The following is a 19,661-nucleotide window of genomic DNA, read 5'->3' as shown; positions in this document are numbered from 1 at the left end:
GTAGATCAGACATCATTACCTCTATGACTTTTTAAACTAAACACTGTCCTTTCTTAGAACATAGGACAAGATGGAGAATATCCCTTGTATGTTTTACCGCACAAATTAATGCCTATACCACCAGTTGATGTTAGCGTATGTTAGTGACCACCAGGTGATGTTAGGGACACGTCTTCAGTTGTGTACCTTAGCATCATCAGGTGCCTCAGACTTTTAATCACAAGACACCCTCTCCTAAGGCAGGGCCACCGCAGGTTGATCAGACCTGGGTGCATGTCCCTAGCATCTTGGGGCCGAGTTGGGATCTTTCCTCCTGATGCAGAGCCATTGGCTGCATTGTTCTGCAGTGTGTGATGTTTCTTTTATGGTCTGGCACAGGGCTTGTCTGCGGATCCCCAGATCTTTGAGCAACCTGATGCAGGTGGATGCTGCTAGGAAAACCCTGCAGCCAATCTCCACAGGGCAAACTTGCTTTCCAACCACGTTGCTCTGCCTGAAATTGCATGTCTGAATACCGTATCCTTTTCCTCTCATTCACTTCATCAACAGCGTCTTCCCAGGGTACTGTCAATTCTACGAAGTAGACGACGCGCAGGGTGTTAGACCAAAGTATCAGGTGTGGTCGTAGGGTGGTAGTGACAATATGTGATAGGACTGTCCTTTGAACTGCGCTCGACATTTGGATGGCAAGGCATTGGTAGCAGTTCTCATTGTTTCACTTGTTGCTGCAAGCATTTGAGTACCTGGTTGTGACTCAAGTATACCTACTATATATATATATTCTTTTTTCTTTTCTTTTTTTATAAATTGTTATTGCCTCAGTAACAAGCTAAATTTGAGTTTGCATTGGCCCGGGGCTTGAACACACTGCCCCAGGATATTAATTAAATAGTAGCTCAGCTTAAATGCAGCAAACAAAGGGAAACTGCCAAACTTCACCAAAAAGAAAAGTAATGTAAAAGCTTACTGCGCTTAAACATTCTTTGCTGCTGTTGTTAAGTGTTCATAATGGAGTCCTTTAAGAAGGCAGTACTCAGTGGTAATATTATATTCAATGTGCAGAAGTATGTTCTTAGAGTAGAATTTCAAATGTTACAAAGCTTATATTAGATTGTGCAGAGTACATCCTTCATGGTGTTTCCTGTGGCTATAAATGAAAACAAATCTTTTGTCTCTCTGGAAATGTGAAATTTAAGGTTTATTATAAAAGTAATTTGAAATATTTGTACTGTTTGTATTGAGGGTTTAACACAATATTTGTTGTAGTTTGTTTAACAGGATAGTCAAAATTAAATCTTATTTGAACTCTTCTCTGTTTGTTATTTAAGCCCCCCCCATTTTGTCTTGTTCCTAATTTGGTTTTACCACAGGCATCTTATACTGTCTTTACAGTCTATAGTGTTGTTTAGGTTATTGGTTGAGGGAGTGGCCAGTTTTCCTTTTAAAAGCAGGAGGACCAGGCTGCAAAGAGACAGTCTTTTGAATGCAAGGAAAACAACCCTCAACACACAACATGATGTAAGTACAGTTTTACTTTTCAGATCGTCTTAGATAGAAATCAGTAAATAGACATTTCTGTCTGCATGAATTGAGCTTGAACTGTTCTTTTTTCACTGGATGAGCAAAGTCAGCTTGTTAAGTCTGAATGAAAACATTCTCTCTGTGTGTGTCCCAGGATGCTTCTTTCAGGCCTCGTTTGCTTCCTGGTGCTGACAGCTGAGGCCGGAGTTGGGTAAGAAACCGGCATTTATTCCCCTTTTAGCAGATTTCTGTAGTCAACCAAAGTTTCAGAGTGAAAAAAGTTGTTTTGAGATTTAATAATATAATAGTAATAACTTTATTTGAATAGCATATATCTAAACAGGGTGACAAAGTACTTCATAAAATCCATGGCAACAAATGAAGGAATACAAATAAAAGGTTACATTTTTAAGCCAAATCATAACATATTAAGGTCGAGACTTTTAAATTTAGAGAGAAACCCAACAGCTCCCACAATGAGAAGCACTTTGGCGACTGTGGAGAGAAAAAACTCCCTCATTAACTGGAAGAAACCTTCAGCAGAACCAGACTCAATGTGGGCGGCCATCTGCCTCGACCGGTTGGGTATTAATATAACACAGTAGCACCAGGGTTACAAATCACAAGTTAAAAATGCTCTCCTATAAAAAGATGTTTTAATGCGTGATTTAAAGACAGGTAGTGAGTTGGCGAGCCTCGCACACACTGCACACACTGCGCACACTGCGCACACTGCACACACTGCGCACACTGCGCACACTGCACACAAGCTCTCGCCCAAGGGGACGCACAAAGTGCTACTTCCGGTAACAGTCATTTAGGCTAAAAACATGGTATATAATGTAGACTGGATGTAATTGTCGAGTTAAGGCAAGCGATGTTTGAATGCATGCGTTGTGTGTTACTCAAACTTCACTGATCAGCTAATGAAGTAAACTGATGGATAAATAAGAGATGGAAAATATTAATCACATTTTTACTCAGAGCCTGGCACAGGTAATTATTGCTATTGTCTGCACCAGTACCATTATAATAATGTTATTATTTCACAGGAACTCCTCTCAGCAGTCTCTGCCGTATGATCTGATGTCTCAGACTGGGGATTTTGAGGTGAGTGTCTCTGAACAAGCGAGAAACATTTTCACATTTCAGGTGCCAGAAACTTCTAAATAAAAACCCTCTCCTCCATGTTTGCTCGTGTCCATCAGGAACGAAACTATGGATCTGTGATGTGGGCTTCAGCTAATGAGACGTCCTTCTCCATGGACTTTACAACAATGGATTCATTCAAACTACTAAGTGAATACTTCAGTGGTGCCAACAGCAATGGTTCGTATGTGCAATCTATTTATTCATGTTTTATTTAATAGCTTTCATAAACAGGTAGTCTCATTGAGATCAAGATTTATTTTTCAAGAGAGATCTGTGAACAAAAATAAAGAAAATGTAAGATTTAAGTGAGCTAACTTTTCCCATTAGTGGAATTATATCAAATCAAAAGTGCTTTAAAGTGACATTATAATTACTGTACTTAGTTGTGATCAGAGATACTTTGGTTTATGTTTTCTTGTGCTTTTTTTTGAGTTTTTTTGAGTTTGCTTTATTATCCAAATTTGTGACATTTAAAAAAAAACAACTTGATGTGCTCTCTTACTGTCTTCCTTTAGGAACGACAATGGAAATGAAATTTCCTATTCTTTTGAGAATACCTTTCAACATTTCTTCGGAAACTGCTGCCTCTATGATCAGTTTCTTGCTGCCAGCTGAATATCAGACAAACCCCCCCAATCCCCTGGATGATATGGTAAACATAAAAAACACATCAACAATCATTTGGCCATAATTATCCTTGATCGTGTTTGATCTGATTCTGTGATGTCGACCAAAAGCACTGGCAGTTAATGAGAGTTGACTTGCAGGTGTCCATCCATGGCATGCCCAACATGACAGTGTTCGCAAAGAGGTACAGTGGAATGATGACAGCCATGTCTGACAACACCACAACAGCAATCAATCTGTCCGCTATTCTCGACCTACTTGGTTTGGGACACGTGCAAAACTACTTCTATGCTGCTGTGTATAACAGGTAAACAAATCCAAATCATTTTCTCAGTGATAATCAGAAAGACAATAATATGAGAAAAGTTAATAGGCTTGAGTATTAGGTGATGATTTTTTTGTCTGCATGTGTGTGTGTGTGTGTATTTGTTCCTTGCAGTACGGTGACTACCTCGCTCAATGAGATGTGGTTTGTTGCGCGGGCCATGTCGTCAAGATCCAATGTGTTTGATAGTTCCAGCAGTGAGGAAATGGGCTAGTCGCCTGCCTGTCCAGATGTTGCAGCTGGACTTCTACTCAATGTCCACAAGTTATATTGCATCATCTGATGAAGCCTCTGATGAAAGCCCAGATTTAGATTTTGAATTAAATAAATACACCCTCCGTTAGATGGGATGAAGGTTTTAACCTGTTGTGTTTTTTTGTTATATTCAATAAAGTCACCTTTTCACTGGGATTTCTTGCTGTTCGTCTTGATTGACCCTTCTCTTTCGACCAATATAACATATTAAATATTGAAAACTAGAAGAGGAAACATAGGAAAACATGACCTCATTGGTGGAGATAATCAGCTGGTTTAGTTTGAGGCCTGCAAAAAACAAGCTATTCTCACGCCAGTTTAGAGCAATACTATTTAATACCACTAGATGGCCGTACTTAATTCAACAAGGGGCAGAATTGCACTGCTCTGTATTTTACCAGCACTTTTGGCTTTTTCTTTGATATGCAACAGGGAGCTTTAAATATGCTTTATTTCATGCAGATTTTACATAAGCGAATCATCTGGTTACAAAAGTAGGGGGACTATTTTATTGTTGGATGTCGAAATCAGTTACAATCTAATGTGCAGGTGTCATAACCATCCACCCTTGAACTGGCCTCCCTCGGACTTTGACGTCATTGTGAGCTCCATTAAAGACGTCTGTGCCATTTGGGCTGTTGAACGGCTCCTTATCATCTCAGGCGCTGAGAATGTGGAACAGTATAACCACCCGGCGTTACATCGACTAAATCAAGTTTTTTCAGAATCTATTGACCTTTCCTGAAGTACTTAATAAAGTGGACAATCTGCCTTTCAGCTGATGCTCAGTGAGTTCATGCATGAATGAACATTGGAAAGTACTGTAACCGAGTTGAGTTTTGAAATAATGATCAGTTCAAAACATATAAGCAATTGCTAAAGATTTAATAAACATTTTGGCCTGTAACCCTTTACAAACAAGTTGTACGCAGTTAGGTGCCTCATCTCTGATCACTTGTGAGCGACTTCACTACAGTGAGAATCCAGCAGGTGGCTATCTGACCCATGGAGGGACTGGTTGGTTGGCTGGCTTACCCACTGACTGACAATCTGTATAGGAGTGCCAGTCAGGAGAGGTTTTATGACGCTCACTACAGATCGAAGTCCACCGTGGGCCTCAAACGACCATCAGTCCACCGGGGCTGCTCAGCCTGCCTGTTGGCCTCTCTCTGTCGTGGCCGCGGCGTCTGTCTGGTCTCCTGATCTCTGCAACTATGAAGATCAGCCTGGACTAACTGTGGAGTTCAAGACCCACCTGCCGGAATGGACCTAGCAGGTTATCACCCACAGCTGCCCCAGCCTCTTGTCCACCACCCTGGCAGCTACCCGGACAATGAGTTCAATTCAGAGGGATCATCAACATGTGAGTGCAGGATGGATGTCCACTTGGTTGAACTTGTACAGGGTTAGAAAGGCATTGGTGTTTTAGATGTCCTGTTTTCGAAAGTTGGAGTGTCTGGAAATCTGTGTCATGTACTGATACGAAAAAGACAGTTATCACCTCCGCATGAAAATCCAGAAAGAAAAAAAAGAATTAAAATGTCGTGCTACAGACTTTCATTTAGAAGACTGGTTCCTATCACAGCCTCTGATATCTCAGAATTATGTAAGGGTCATATCTGCTATCATAGTCAAGGAAATCAAGCAGAGAGATAAGGCACAGTCTGCAACAGAGGGACGGTGCTGCTCTCAACACCTGAGCAATAAACATCAGGAGATGACACATTTCCATGTCAGCGGCAGAGCAGACAAACAGCTGGCACTCCAATCTGAGGGTGTGTGTTAGATATCGATCCTCTTAATGGCTGACTTGAAATATCACCTGCACGAGTACAAAACTGGAGTGCCCCTCAAACAGCGCTCGTCAACATTATGTTATAACTAACATTACACCAACGAAAGGTAGGAGGTGAAATGTTGTTTAATTACAAATAAAAAGAAAAGAAAAACAAAGAACATTAAAACCTTCAAATTTTCTAAATATAAAGAACAATAAAGACATAATAAAAAGGTCAACGAATAAACGCCATAAATCCAACGCTAGCGTAAATTCAAGTGTCTCTCCCATTAGTAAATGCTAATGGCGGCATTCAGTTATACTGTTAAACCTAATTTTCATTATCTGCTTCACTTACCACTGTCTTGTTTCCTTTTTTTCTCATCATCTGGTTTTCTCTTTCTTTTTTCACTTCAAGATGGATTACTCCTCTTCATTTTCCTTTACTTTCACGTTCAATGGTACAGAACTGTAGTTCTGACAGGAATGACATGTGGCCCCTATAGGGAGGTCTGTACTGAGATGTTATTGCGAATACTCCATTTGTTGTTTGAGGGGGGGGGGTAGTCACTAGCCACATTATGAGACACTGCTGTGGAGAAAAGTTTGTCAGCCCTCGGGGGGGCCCCCCTCATCGCCCGGGGGCCCCAAGCAGTTGCCTGCCTTGCTTCTTCACAAGCAGCGCCTCTACGTCCACTAACCAGACGCTCGGTGGTTCGATCCCCGGCGCTTCCAGACTGCATTCTGAAGGGTTTTTGACACAGATACAAGCTGCTGACCCCAAATTGACCCTAGCTATGTACCGGTGCTGACAGTGAATGAATGGTGTGTGATAAAAAATGTTTTGAATATAGAATGTATGAATGAATGGGTGAATGGGATTTGTGCTATTTAAAACAACTATATCAATACAATCCCTTAACTATTTATTGTTTGTATAACTATTACCAATGGAAGCAATATAACACAGTGAGAAGTCTGCCAACCATCTTGTGCCATGTTTGTAAGCAGCAGGAGCTTGTGTCGCGTTGTCCATTTGATTCAATGATAACTGTCGTTCTCCAGCTCGGGAGTTAAAGACAGAGCCACACGGCAGAGCAGAGGCAGAGGAGAGCTGTCCCATCTGTGGGGACAAAGTGTCAGGATACCACTATGGACTGCTCACTTGTGAAAGCTGCAAGGTACGACACAGGGTTTTGGATGGTCTAACCCCTAACCCCTAACAGCACCAGCCATAATAATGATGCATGTATTATATTGTGACGTGCAATTTTCCTATAACTTTCTCTCTCTCTGCAGGGCTTCTTCAAACGCTCAGTGCAGAATAACAAGCATTACACCTGTGCAGATCGACAGAACTGCCCCATGAACCTTTCCCAGAGGAAACGTTGTCCTTCCTGCCGCTTCCAGAAGTGTTTGGCAGTGGGCATGAAGAGAGAAGGTCCCCCCCCCCCCCCCCCCCCACACACACACACAGAAACATACACGTGTACACTCCTGCAGTAGGGCAGGTCTTCTGCTTCATTGCGACATGCCTTCTGTTCCACTGACATGCATGGTCTTCTTCCATATCACTTATCTGAGGAGTCATAAACAAGTGCAAGTAGTGCCTGTAATGACCTAGATTACATATAATGACGTTGTCTTGTGGAGGTAGTCTGAGCTCTTAAAGTGGAGGGGACATATTATCATTTCAGGCAGTGTCCGATAATGTGTGGTCAAACTTTCTAACTTGCTTCGTGTCCTGTCAACAGCTGTAAGAGCAGATCGTATGAGAGGTGGCAGGAATAAATTTGGGCCTCTGTATCGACGGGACAGGCAGATGAAGCAGCAAAGGGTCGATTCCCGAGCAAACACCGCTCCCTACAGGATTAAGATGGAAACTGCACAAAGACACTGGCCCTCAGCTGCAAATGACCTTCACCCGATGAGCAGTCACACAAGCACTTTGTTGTCCTCTGATGCTTTTCATCAATCCCACGTGTATCCCTCGGGCATGGGGCAGCAGGGCGCGTCCATGCCACTGGACTGCACAACGCACGCAGACAGGGGGCTCACTCCTCCATCCCTGCCATGTCCTGGACTGTACCACCGCACTCTCCCTGGATTTGGCCAGGAGAAAGGAGAGATGGCTTTTGGCTGCAGCGCGGCTCCCTCGAATTATCCATTGCACCCAACCCCAAACAGTTCCTTCACACCAAGAGGCACGCCAGCATCATCCCCCTGCTCCACACCGAGCTCGAACACCGCTCTCTCCCAAGCTCTCATCCAAACCCACACTCCCCCGCCGGCCACACTTACGACCAACTTCCTAAACCAACTCCTGGAGGGCGAGCAGGATGAGAGCCAGTTGTGTGCCAAGGTCCTGGCCAGCCTGCAGAGGGAACAGGCCAGCCGAGGCAAACACGACCGCCTAAATACATTCAGCATCATGTGCAAGATGGCCGACCAGACAATGCATGGTCTTGTGGAGTGGGCCAGGAACACTGCACTCTTCAAGGAGCTCAAGGTGACGAACCATTAAGTCATGTCAAGTAGTAGAAATCAGCTGTGTGATGAGTCCTATGGCACTTAGGTCAAAGGTTTGTGTCCTCTAATTTGAAGGTCAACCTTTTATACTTCACGTAGGTGGAGGACCAGATGTCGCTGCTGCAGAGCTGCTGGAGTGAGTTGCTGGTCCTGGACCACCTCTGTAGACAGGTGGCCTATGGCAAAGAGGGATGCATATATCTGGTCACAGGACAACAGGTACAACAGGCACAGAAAAACAGCCTCCTTATGATAATCTAACATGTCTTTGGATTGTGGTCGTTCATCTAATCCACACGATTATTACCTCCGTCTCATTCTCATACAGATTGAGGTGTTGACCGTCGTATCTCAGGCAGGAGTGATACTGAGTAGCCTGGTATCCAGGACCCAAGACCTGGTCTATAAACTGAAGACACTCCAGTTAGACAGACATGAGTTTGTCTGTCTCAAGTACTTGGTGCTATTCAACCCCGGTGAGCTTTCCCTTTTAAAAGAAAAGTCATTAGCGTCTCGATAAACAGTATATGTTGGATGTTTTGAGACTTTGTGAGCTTTTAGTTTGCTCTTTTTCTGTCATGCTTGCAGCTTCTGTTAGCATTGAATATGCATGCACGTGTGTCTTATGTGTTTATGATGAATATACACACATCTTCTCTGTGCTCTAGATGTGAAACATGTGCAGAGTCGAAGGCAGGTGGAGCAGACTCAAGAGAGGGTGAACAGGACCCTGATGGAGCACACGCAGCGAAGTCATCCAGGACACTCGGATAAGTTTGGCCAGCTGTTGCTTCGCCTGCCTGAGGTGCGAAGCATTAGCTTGCAGGTCGAGGAGTATTTGTACCAGCGCCATCTTCTGGGAGACTTGCCCTGCAACTCTCTCCTCACAGAGATGCTTCACACCAAGCACAACTGAGGTGGTGCTGTAAATGCTTGTACCTCATTTTCTGCTTTCCAGCTCCAAATGTGCTTTCTTTTTTACTATTGATGATTGTTGCTAGAGTAAACAGGTATGCTCTCTATAACAGCACTTTTGGTGACGGTCGCAGAAGTGATGCGTCATCCAGGATCAGCAGTGAGGGGGAATATTTACTAAACCTGTGCCATGCTTTGCCCAAGTTCAAATTATCAACAGTATTACCACAGCCACACTGCCTTATAAAGAATTGGCCAGGGTTGTTGTGAGAGTTCAGATCAAAGTTCTATCACGATGTTTTCGGTAAGAAGGAAGAGCTTAGCTGTTCAAACAAGAAAGAAAAGTGCATTATTGAATAAAGAAATTTGGTTCTGCATTTGTGTTGCCTATGTGTTCAAACAATGCTGCATGCAAATGGGTGAAAAAAAACATGGGAATGAAAAAAGAAAAAGATGACGATGATTCAAAAAGGATTTTTATTCGTCTGGTCCAGTTGCAGGGATAGTCAAGTTTATGAAATGAACATACATAGTGTTCTGGGACAAATTTGATAACGCATAAGAAAGAAAAATGGTATGCCACCTCCTACATGAAATGAATGAGTGACTTAAGACCTTAACCAAAAAAAAGACACAAGTAGAAACAGAAAACTAAACATCAAATGCAACATCTAATGCAAACCAAATAAATACATCTCTGGGTGATGTGGGGATTTCTAGGGGAGAATTGCACAGAATCAAAAAATATAGTGTTAACTACCATGTACTACTCTTTACAAATACATAAATACAAACATCCACTTATTTCATATGCACTCCTCCACGCACACTTTTAATCAATCATCTACTTTACCTTTTTCTTAATGCTGCTCAACACATTTTTCACATCTCACTCAAACACACGAGGCAGTCAGACAGCTCCAGGAGCTGCTAAAGACTGAAGAGGAAGAGAAGAAGCCAAACTCCCACAGATCCTATGGTGAATTTGACCTGATCACAAAACAGATGCAGAGTCGATTGTTTTCTTTCACTCCGTGATATTGGTAAAAACAAAACAGTTTGGCGTTTACATTCCCCCAGTTATACATGGAGTCTAGAGATTGTGGGGATGATGAGGGCTGTTACAGTCTGTAATTATCCTTCATTAAGAAAACAATGTCGAGACACACAAACAGGGAATCATATAATAGGAAACAGACTCCTAGTGACCTAAAGGGTTTATTAATCCCTAGACGAAAGGTTTCAGCAATTTTCATCTGTTTGACAATTTCTATTCATTCTCATTCACTTTTTCTCATCTCAACCATCCATCTCACTAATGCTCAAGCAGCAGGCTAGCTTATTCATAGCTTACAAAGGTCAACTTACTTTTTACAAATCATTGTCAAAAAAAAAAAAAATCAAAGTAATCAGCATTCAGTATATATTAAATTAGCAATGATTATCATTTTCACACAGAGCTGTATCCAAGTAATGGTAAACACGATAAAGCCCTCCTTCATGTTTTCCAGGATCGTATCTCGAGATAGACTCAGATGACGTTTCAATTCATCATGTCGAGAATGAGAAAGCAATTTAACAGGAAACGAGTCACATGAATTTTATTCTTCTCTCAGCTCTCAATGGCTGAAGTGATTTGTCCAGCAAAAACATGTCAAAATAGTATTAAAAAAAACATCCAGATGTCTACAGCTGAAGGAGAGTGGAAGTGGAGTGGAGTGCACAGACTGAGGAGCACAAGTGGTTTCTCGGTGTGAAATTCCACAGTAGCAACCACCAGCGCAGCCCACAGAGGAACCACCCCCTGTGGTACTTTCTCGTCCTGACCAATCGGTAGAAATACCCCTGAATGGATCGAGCGGTTAGTGTGTGCCCTACATTCATATGAGAGCAGTGTTACCTGCTGTTCATTTTCAGCTGAGATCAGAACAGGGAGCTGAGCCACTTGACTCATTCGACTGGAGAGAGAGAGTGGGTTCGAAGAAAAGGCAGCAAAAGGAAAAGCAAGCAGAATCGAGAGGGGAAGGGGAAGTGGGGGGGACTACTCCGGCCCAAAATACTGTTAAGCGGGCAAAGGCAGTATGGTCGTCTCCTCTTTTTCTTACCTAAGAGTTGTGAAAAATTACTCTGGGGGCAGAATAAGGCAAGTCATAGGGAGGCAGGGTGCAAGAGGAAGATAATTCTTCGTCCTGGCAGAATTAGAAGATTACATTTTACAATCGAGGGCCAATCAGAAGCTCTTGAAACTATTTTAACTACAATGGCTGAAGGAGTGAGTGAGTGAGTGATTGGCTCTTTCTCTTGGCATGTAGAGTTTTTGCTGTAGGGGTCAAGGTTGATATTTCAGTCATGCTGTCCGTTGTTAGTCTAACTGTATACTGAACAACCTCAAGTGCCTCACTGGCCAAAATACAGGACAATAGGAGTCATGCTGGGAGTGGGTTCCCTGAATGATAACATCTCCACCCATCTTTTCTGTGCATCGTCTTTATTTGGGGGTGCCAAGCTTTTTGGGAGTTCCTGGGCGCTTTTGCCAAATGTGACCGGGGATGGTGAAGGCGTCGACGCTCATGGACATGGTTTTGGACGGGATGGCCGTGAACTGCTTGCGGTCAGAGCTGTACTTGTAAATGGACTCAACCATCTCGGGTGAGATGAAGCGGGGGCCGATACCAGTGAGCCGTACCATCTCCTCTGTTTCAGGGTTCATGGTGTAAACTGCTCTGAATTGGCAGCTGGAATCTCTGAAGAGGATGAGGAAATGATTGGCAGTGCTTTTCTCCATATCCTGAAGAGAGAAAGAAACACCGGTTAACTGCAGCAGAGACCAGAACTCAGTCACTTATAGCCTAGTTGGGGTGGACCTCTTTGTTGGCTTACCTCTACAATCTTGTTTTTCTGTGGTTCATTGACCTTGCCGGCCAGGCAGCAGCGAGTGATGGCATTATGGATGATGAACTTGTTGGACTTAAAGCTAGGCTCCTTGTACAGCTTCGGTCCTGCAGGATAACAGTTTCCAAATGTCATGTACCCGACAGAATCATGTTCATTGGATGTCATTTTTATAGTTTAAAACAAAACTCGACGTTGGGAACATATGACTGACCTGTGTATTCTGGGATTGAGGCAGGGGAGGAAATGGTGGAGCCATTCTCCCAGTCTCTCTCTCCATTCATAGCCATCGATCGTCCTGGTGACATTAGCCGGGAAGGAGAGTGTGAACGGCTAGAGGAAGTCACAAAAGATAAGTCGTTATTAGACCTTGAGGCTGTGTGCCTACGCCCGTATTATATTGGTTGAGCAAAAGAGCTATGGATATACAATCCTACAAACAGTAAACTCACTAACAATATTGAAAACTTTGTCTTCGATATTCTGGCAATATTTTATTTGCACGTTTGTAAATATTTACAAACGTGTATTAAAAAATTATCAATAATTATGTGTTATTTTTCATTAATAAAAGTCTAGTCTCATATAATGAAAACAATTTATAATCATGGAGCTCAGCATTTTTTTTAATAGTAAATTTGCTTATATCTTTGGGACTTGTTTTTGGCTCATTACTTCCTCTCAAGCCTCTCAATGTGCAGGTTACCTGGGAGACTTCCTAATCGACAGGCCTCCAGAGTCATTCGCCATGGATGACAGGTTCATGGTTGAGTGGGAGTACACTTTGTTCAGCCTGGTGCCTAGATGAGGGAAGAGAGGATGGAAAAAGGGGAAATTATACTAAGAAGCCAAAAGCATGTGTGTGTAAAAAGCGGACATATAAAAGACACCAGTTAGTGAACGTTCAAACTATTTACCCGTGAAACCCTTGGCAGGGCTGTGAGAGAGTCCGGAGTCATCTCTGAACACAGTCTTGGGTCTCTGCTTCTTGACCCCGCGAACCGTGGTGGGTTTCTGCCTCAGCACCTTGTCCAAGTCTTCCATGATCTTCAGCTGGTGTCTCCGTTCATACTCCTGCCTAGTGAAGTCATCTCTGCGCTTGGGAGTCCCCTCTACTGGTGTGGTGCGTGATGCTGTAGGGGTGCCGGGGGTCGGTGGTGTGTCCTCTCCCTTGTTCCCCCAGCCCTCGATGATCATCCACTGAGGCTTGCTGAAAGTAAATAATATATATGTATTCACACTTTATGAACCTGAACAATAAATAAATAAAGTTACATTTAATTTCACAAAGACACAAAATGCTACAGCCTTCATCTGGCTATGGGTGCAGATGTTTGAGTGAAAATGATTCTCACTTTAATTCTTTTTCTTTTTCCTGCTCCAGTTTGCGCCTTTTCATCTCATCTGCTCTTTTCTGCTGTTTCTCCAGCAAAGCTGCTCTTCGCTGGGCCATCTCGTCCTCCGGTCGCTTCATGTCATCCTAATAATGAAGACCAAAATAAAAAAAACATTAACGTGGAGAAGTTACAAAACACTGAATTTTTAGAATGGGACATTCATTAATAATGATTAGTCACCTACCTTGAAAAAGAAACCGACCCCTCCTTTCGTCTCTGGTTCTGTCTGGTCACTCATTGTGTCAGAAAAGGCGTCAGGTAGTTGGTCATCCTCATCCCCATCTTGCAGAGCAGACAGCGGGATCTCAATCAGGCTGCTGCGTTTGCCATTCACCATCCCGGCAGGGGCATCACTCTCAAAGGAGCACTCTGATGGGGCACCAGAGCTGCAGCCCCCACCTCCAAGCCCCTCCTTCTTGGCTGCATGACCATGCAAAGACCCTGCGTCCAGGTCCATGCTAAATATGCTATGGTCATCGTTGGAGCCTACCTCTGACAGGGTGTCATCTGCGGCAGGACGGTGCGTCGGGGTAGGAAATGGTACAGGGGTCAGTGTCGGCGTGGGAACTGGACTTGGTCCATACGAGCGCAGGTCATCTAGGCTGCCAGAGTCCCCAATAGAGAATGAGGATGAAGTCTGGACTTGGGACTGCCAGGGATTTACTCGCCGACGGTGGGGGATGCGGTCCACGTTTTGATGAGTGACAAGAACTCTCGACACAGTCGGGACCTTAATGTCCAAGGGACGACTGTTTTGGTGGTGTCTGGGGCTTTTAGGGGGCACAGATTGGGCTCTACGGTGGACATGAGGAGATTTAGGAGGAGTGCCGTGGTTTGTGATTTTACGCGATGGAGAAGGAGAGGAGGAGGCTGAATTTAAATCTCGGTTGGATTCTCGAGACATGCGTGCAGGGGTATGGGCTGGGGTGGAGGTTTTAGGGCTGGCTGGAATAACCCAGGAACCCACAGCTTTCTTCTTGACGAGATGGTTCTGCTGCTCTGTAAGTCGGTGCATGTCACTTTGCAGGGAGCTGAGAGCTGCAGTCAGCTTCGACACAGCATTGTTATAGTCCCCTAGTGGAGCCACCATTTTTTCACCCGGTGTCCCAGAGCCCTTCTCTCCTGGTGTACCTGCCTTTTCTTTGGAGTGACTTAACGGTTTGTTGAGCTGAAGCCCCCCTTTGACATTACCCTCATCCTTCACTGAGGGGCGCTGTTCCTCCTCCATGTGAGCTAGCCTTTCTTCCAAGTTCAAGCGAGAGAGTTCCTCTTTTGTGGATGAGGTGCTGACCTTGCCATCCCCTCCTTCCCCCTCGCCCTCATCCTGCTCCTTCTTTAACTGCAGAAAGGCACTCTTACCCAGTCTTTGCCTGTGCTTGGAAAAAATGGCCTCAATGCGTTTCTTCTGGGCTTCGATAGCTCTGCGCTTTTCTTCAAGCCGAACTCCCAGCTCAGTCATCTCATTATTGAGTTGTGGGCTCTTGCTGGGGCTTTCCTCAGTCTTTTGTGCCCATGTGGTCATCTGAGGAGAAGAGGAGTCCCTGGCTTTCGGAGAATCTATTATCTGCTTCTTTTTGCGCTCTGCAAAGCTGGTCAACTTGACACCGCTGTCAGACTCCTCTTTGCCATGGCTCCTAGCAGAGTGAGCACCAGCAGCTGGTGTGGTGGGAGTGGACCGGGCCTTAGGCATGTCTTCTGATGCATCTGAGTCCACACTGCCGTCTCTCAAGACTGAGTCATCATCTCGTGAACATTCGGAGGTGTTCCTGGTGCGAGCGGAGTCCCTGGACTCTCCTGTAGGCCGGTACATCATTCCTGAGCGTGAAGGAGCGGAGCAGCTCATGTTGCTGGTGTGTCGCGAACTAGCGGGGTCATCAGGAGAGTGGAGGTAGAAGCCATCAGGAGCCCCATCCGGGTGTAAACGAGGCTCCATCTTGCTCTCGTTGTGGATAATTTGGAGAGCCTCCTCGATGGTAGGCAGCTCTCCTGTTTCACTCTCTGCAAGACCATTCTGCTCTGCCAACCGTGGAATACTAGGAGCCTGTGTGGCCCAGGAAGCTCTCTGTGAGCCACTGGGGCCCAAGGGTTTGTTAAGCAAATGGCTGATGTCTTCAGGAGGGGTGTAGGGTACGTGGATTATGTTTTGGGCTGCTCGGTTGAGTTGATCTGAGCTCACAGAGCGGGTTATCACGGGGTCGCCCATCACAATGTCCACATCACTGTCCAGGCCAAAAGGGATGCTAAAGGATACTGCTGACAAGGGTCGGCTGAGAAAGAGAGAAAAATGTCAGTACAAGTCCAATCGAAAAAGTAAGAAAGACAGTGTTGCCGAATATATTGGTCTAACCTGAGAGGTTTCTTGCTCCATGTCTTTCCAATTCCTTCTATATGAGACATTGAGGTAGACTGAGTCAAAGATCCTGAGTATAATGGGACACACACACAAACATGTGAAGGCATGCACACAACACAGGGAGGCACAACACACATGGATGCACATGTCAACCAAACTGCACAATAAAAGTAAAAAAAATATGTACAAGAGGTTTAAGATATTTATAAAAGTAAGAAAACAAGGGTATCGTGCAACATGAAAAATACAAACAAGCATTGAGGGGAAAATAGGTGACCAGATTGGAAAATGATAAGCGCATACAAAGGTCTGTAGTTTGATGTTATGATGAGAAGACAGTATTAATCTTACCTGATGCGGGGCAGGAGATAGGGAGAAAAGGCTTCTTGAAGATAGAAGGGGAGGTACTGCAAGCCAGGGAAAAAATAAAGTTCAAGTGCATCCAAAGAATTTATCAGACTACTTAAAAAACAAATGAACATTAAGAGAGCTTCAGTACCTGTTTCCAGTCAAGCTACTTGGTGTTACTGGTGTGGAACCATCTAACAAAGAGATAAATCCTACGATTAGACAATCTCATGTCATGCTCTTCCTTGTAAGATGTTACAGGATTTACAAAGCACCACATAATTAGTGACACTTACCCAACGTGTTTATTGGCTGAACAAAGTCTGGCTTTCGTACTTCGAACCAGCTAAGCAGTTCTGCCAGGAAGCTCAGCCAGTTGACCTACAAAAATCACACAAAAATAAATCAGGTATTAAGAAAACTCAGTACTCTGGATTTTTTTGTGAGTGTGTCATTCAGTCAACGGAAGTACCTGAAGCTCCTGTGGGGTGTACATCATGTCCTCCAGTGCCAAGTGACAGCAGCTCTTCAGACAGCTGTCACAGAATTCACGGATGAACTGCAAGTTGTACAGGCTGTCTGCTACAGACATGGAATCCTTCATACAAACATCTTGGGGAGAGGAAAACAAACATTTATTAACTGATATAATAACTTCAGTACAAAAGCAAAGTTGTAAAGTAAACTACAGTAAAGCTTTTCACTCCTAAGCTGCTTTCAGACATGCACTGAACTCCGGATATTCTCCAAAAATGATCCGGATGGGCTGGATTTGAAAACGCAAATGTCCAAGCTACAGACACTTTTGAGTGTTTTCCGCCGGTGTCTTTCTGCTGTAAACAAAAACATCTGACTTCAGCAACTGAATTGATACGTCATGTCCTGCCTCCTGCTCTACCTAGACACCCCCCCTCACCTAAACCCTCTGGAGAGTTTCCTGTTGTTGTGAACACGTCTGACCTGGACAATATCCTGCTCCATTGATCATATGTTCATACATGAACTCCAGGTAAAGTCCAGATAATGTCCGGACAATTTGGTTTGGACATTATCCAGACTTTGCCTGGAGTTCATGTCAGAAAACGGCTGTAGGGTCAGGGTTAGTGGTTAGAGTGTTTGTTGGTACCTTCAAGTCTTAGCAGTCCAGGACAATAGTAATGTATGACAGCAGCAATGGCACAACCACTGGACAGGTCTTTGACTTCATTCACCACTGGAAAGATGGCCGTTTGTTTGGACTGAATTTTATCCTTCCTGTAGCGGAGCTAAAAAAAACAACAAAAAAGCAAAAAACAGCAAATCAACAACACAATCTACTACTTAAAAAGGTTTATGAGTGAAATATTTGTTACGTGTAGTTAACGTTAAACATCACCATCAAAGTCAGTGTTTTCAAAACACAGGTCAATACTCTTAAGTCCAAATGCATTTTAATACAGAAAATGTTTTAATAACTGCATGTGAGAAAGAGGACAAAAAAACGGTCATGCTAATATGTACAAGAGACGGATTAGGTGAAGAAATGATAAATTCAAGGGGAGGGCAGGATGTAGGAGGGTTTTGTCAGGAAAAAGTGGGACAGGTCAGGGTCTCAAGAGAAAGAGAAAGAAAAAAGGCGTCTCCAGTACAACTGAGGTAAACCAAAAAAAAAACAGACGGTCAGCAGGGACGAGCCGACAAGAATCCTGTCTCTGTTAACCCCTGTCGCTTTTCACAACAAACACACACCTCTGTCACAGACAACCAGAGGAACCGGTTAGACATCGATCACTTTCAAGGCCTGCTCGGGTCCCAATTGTGATTCATGCACCACTCATGTTTCGACAAACAATGCCTTCCACGCCCCTGCCATGCCCCGCCCTATGACATTTACGCTGTGACGTGCAATTCAATGCAGCGTATAGAATGTGATGCACACTAGCATTCCCACACCAGCATATGGAGAAAAAAAAAAAACACACCTGACCATCAGATATTTGCTGATAAATTTGATGAAGACACTGGAAGGATGGAGGGACAGGGGGAGGGAGCAGAGGAAAGGAGGGAACTTACAGGAACAAGTTTCCAGTACCAGCGAGTGGGACACTGTCAGAGAGGAGGAGGGGATAGGAAAAAGAGAAAGACAGGGAGGTGGAGAACAGGAGCACAACAAGAGGTATTACGCCTACAGAAGAAGAACTAGACAAAAGGAGAGAAAGGGTTTGAGATGATGCTAATTTCTTGCCATGACAACACAACCTTGTTGACAAAGCAGTGACGCTGCACTGTATTTATTGTGTCAACCACTCCTGGGCCTGAAAGTGCAGCAAAACCAACAATATAGGCTTAATAGAGAGACACTTTTATGTAACACTGAATACATCATGTCAAAGGGTGTGTTTGGATATAATGATGTGTGACAAGAGATAGAAATACACTGGATGTGTAATGTAAAACTCACAGAGGGTTGAAGAGGTTGGGGCTCTGTAGCCTGAGACGAGTCATTCTGGGGTCCTTCTGTAAGTTCTCTCAGCTTCTGATTTAACTGAGGATACGGTAAGAAAAAAATATATATATAGTTAGTACACTTAGGTGAAGGATCTGTACTTTGTGTCATGTTTATAAAATGGCTAACGTGACATTGTATCTTGTACAACAGACAGCTAAATAAGTATGAACAATTTCTGACAGGATGCAATAAAGATGTGTTCCTCTCTGGCCGGCTCTTTACCCCGTTAACCCAATGAAGCAGAGCCTCCTCCCAGCTGGCAGCTCCGCCCAGCAACTCGGCCGAACCACACGTCTTCACCGCAGCCACCGTCTCCATGGCTCCCGCTGTCATCAGGGCGTCCATCACGGCAAGGTGGGCGCTCTGCACCAATAGCATGGAGGAAAAAGAAGAGGAAGAGTCAGAGCTGGGGCCAGAGAGCATAACAACATAAATCAATTAGAGCTAACACAATAATGCTGCACGCTGACATTTCTCCGGCTCACTGCAGATCACCTCTTACTGTTGTACCACGACTGATAGTTACCAGCAGCATCCTCTAGAGGTCACCAGACGCCACGTGAGTCAGCGGAAACACAAACAAGAGTTCTCAGCGAGCAAACGCACACGAGTGGATGTCGGTGAACTTTGGACCTATGTTTGTACAATCATTAAATCATTAAAAGAGGCAGTGGACCTGTAATGTGCTAACATGCGTGTTCCTGCACTGTCATTCCTCAGCTGTTCTCCCTTCATTTGCCTTCTCTGTCTCTATTGTGCAGTGAAACATTGCTTTATGACTCATGTGTAGGAGACTGTGGGAGAAAATGAGGTGTTGTAACTAGATCACCGGGAAGCAAAAGAAAAAACTGCATTCTCAGTGTTCCATGTGCTTTCTGCTCCTCTGGTGTTTGTGTTTTTCCAGACAGAGAAAATGCTGTAAAACGGTCCAACTACATATACACTTCTTTTGCCCACACATAAACAATCAGTCAAAACCTCTTGCTTACATATATTCTCTATTCCCAAGCACTTTTATCCAGCAGATTTTTCCTCATACTTGAGACGTGAGACCATTACTGTGTTCTCTCTAATGGCCAGAG

The 19,661-nt window shown here is 44.0% G+C and overlaps 2 protein-coding genes across 9 annotated transcripts in view; one reads left to right on the top strand and one right to left on the bottom strand.

The window, feature by feature from the left end:
- Positions 1–5,004: 5,004 nt before the first annotated feature.
- Positions 5,005–9,478, top strand: nr5a5 (nuclear receptor subfamily 5, group A, member 5). The gene is made up of 7 exons (XM_034593812.1): positions 5,005–5,243; positions 6,723–6,838; positions 6,957–7,098; positions 7,412–8,166; positions 8,286–8,405; positions 8,515–8,662; positions 8,855–9,478. The coding sequence occupies exons 1-7, from the start codon at positions 5,144–5,146 to the stop codon at positions 9,100–9,102; spliced, it is 1,629 nt and encodes a 542-aa protein (XP_034449703.1). The 5' UTR covers positions 5,005–5,143; the 3' UTR covers positions 9,103–9,478.
- An 822-nt stretch (positions 9,479–10,300) lies between these two features.
- The window catches only part of camsap3 (calmodulin regulated spectrin-associated protein family, member 3), a 23,214-nt gene continuing 13,853 nt past the window's right edge, over positions 10,301–19,661 (bottom strand). Inside the window, exons 3-18 of one of the 8 annotated variants that reach the window (XM_034593762.1) lie at positions 18,802–18,942; positions 18,532–18,615; positions 18,144–18,176; positions 17,218–17,356; positions 16,564–16,703; positions 16,388–16,472; positions 16,243–16,285; positions 16,095–16,150; positions 15,738–15,810; positions 13,575–15,657; positions 13,349–13,473; positions 12,911–13,203; positions 12,700–12,793; positions 12,208–12,326; positions 11,982–12,100; positions 10,301–11,889 (exon numbers count right to left, since the gene is read on the bottom strand). In XM_034593762.1, the coding sequence (XP_034449653.1) occupies positions 11,590–11,889; positions 11,982–12,100; positions 12,208–12,326; positions 12,700–12,793; positions 12,911–13,203; positions 13,349–13,473; positions 13,575–15,657; positions 15,738–15,810; positions 16,095–16,150; positions 16,243–16,285; positions 16,388–16,472; positions 16,564–16,703; positions 17,218–17,356; positions 18,144–18,176; positions 18,532–18,615; positions 18,802–18,942 (3,927 nt within the window). In that variant the 3' untranslated portion in view covers positions 10,301–11,589. Of the gene's footprint in view, positions 11,890–11,981; positions 12,101–12,207; positions 12,327–12,699; positions 12,794–12,910; positions 13,204–13,348; positions 13,474–13,574; positions 15,664–15,737; positions 15,811–16,094; positions 16,151–16,242; positions 16,286–16,387; positions 16,473–16,563; positions 16,704–17,217; positions 17,357–18,143; positions 18,177–18,531; positions 18,616–18,801; positions 18,943–19,661 lie in introns of all 8 variants that reach the window. The other 7 variants (XM_034593764.1, XM_034593765.1, XM_034593767.1 and 4 more) reach the window with 7 other exon arrangements.

This window comes from Hippoglossus hippoglossus, chromosome 8 (assembly GCF_009819705.1).
Source record: "Hippoglossus hippoglossus isolate fHipHip1 chromosome 8, fHipHip1.pri, whole genome shotgun sequence".
NCBI lineage: Eukaryota > Metazoa > Chordata > Actinopteri > Pleuronectiformes > Pleuronectidae > Hippoglossus > Hippoglossus hippoglossus.
The sequence above is the reverse complement of the archived record's forward strand: the minus strand, read 5'-3'. Positions and strand labels throughout refer to the sequence as shown.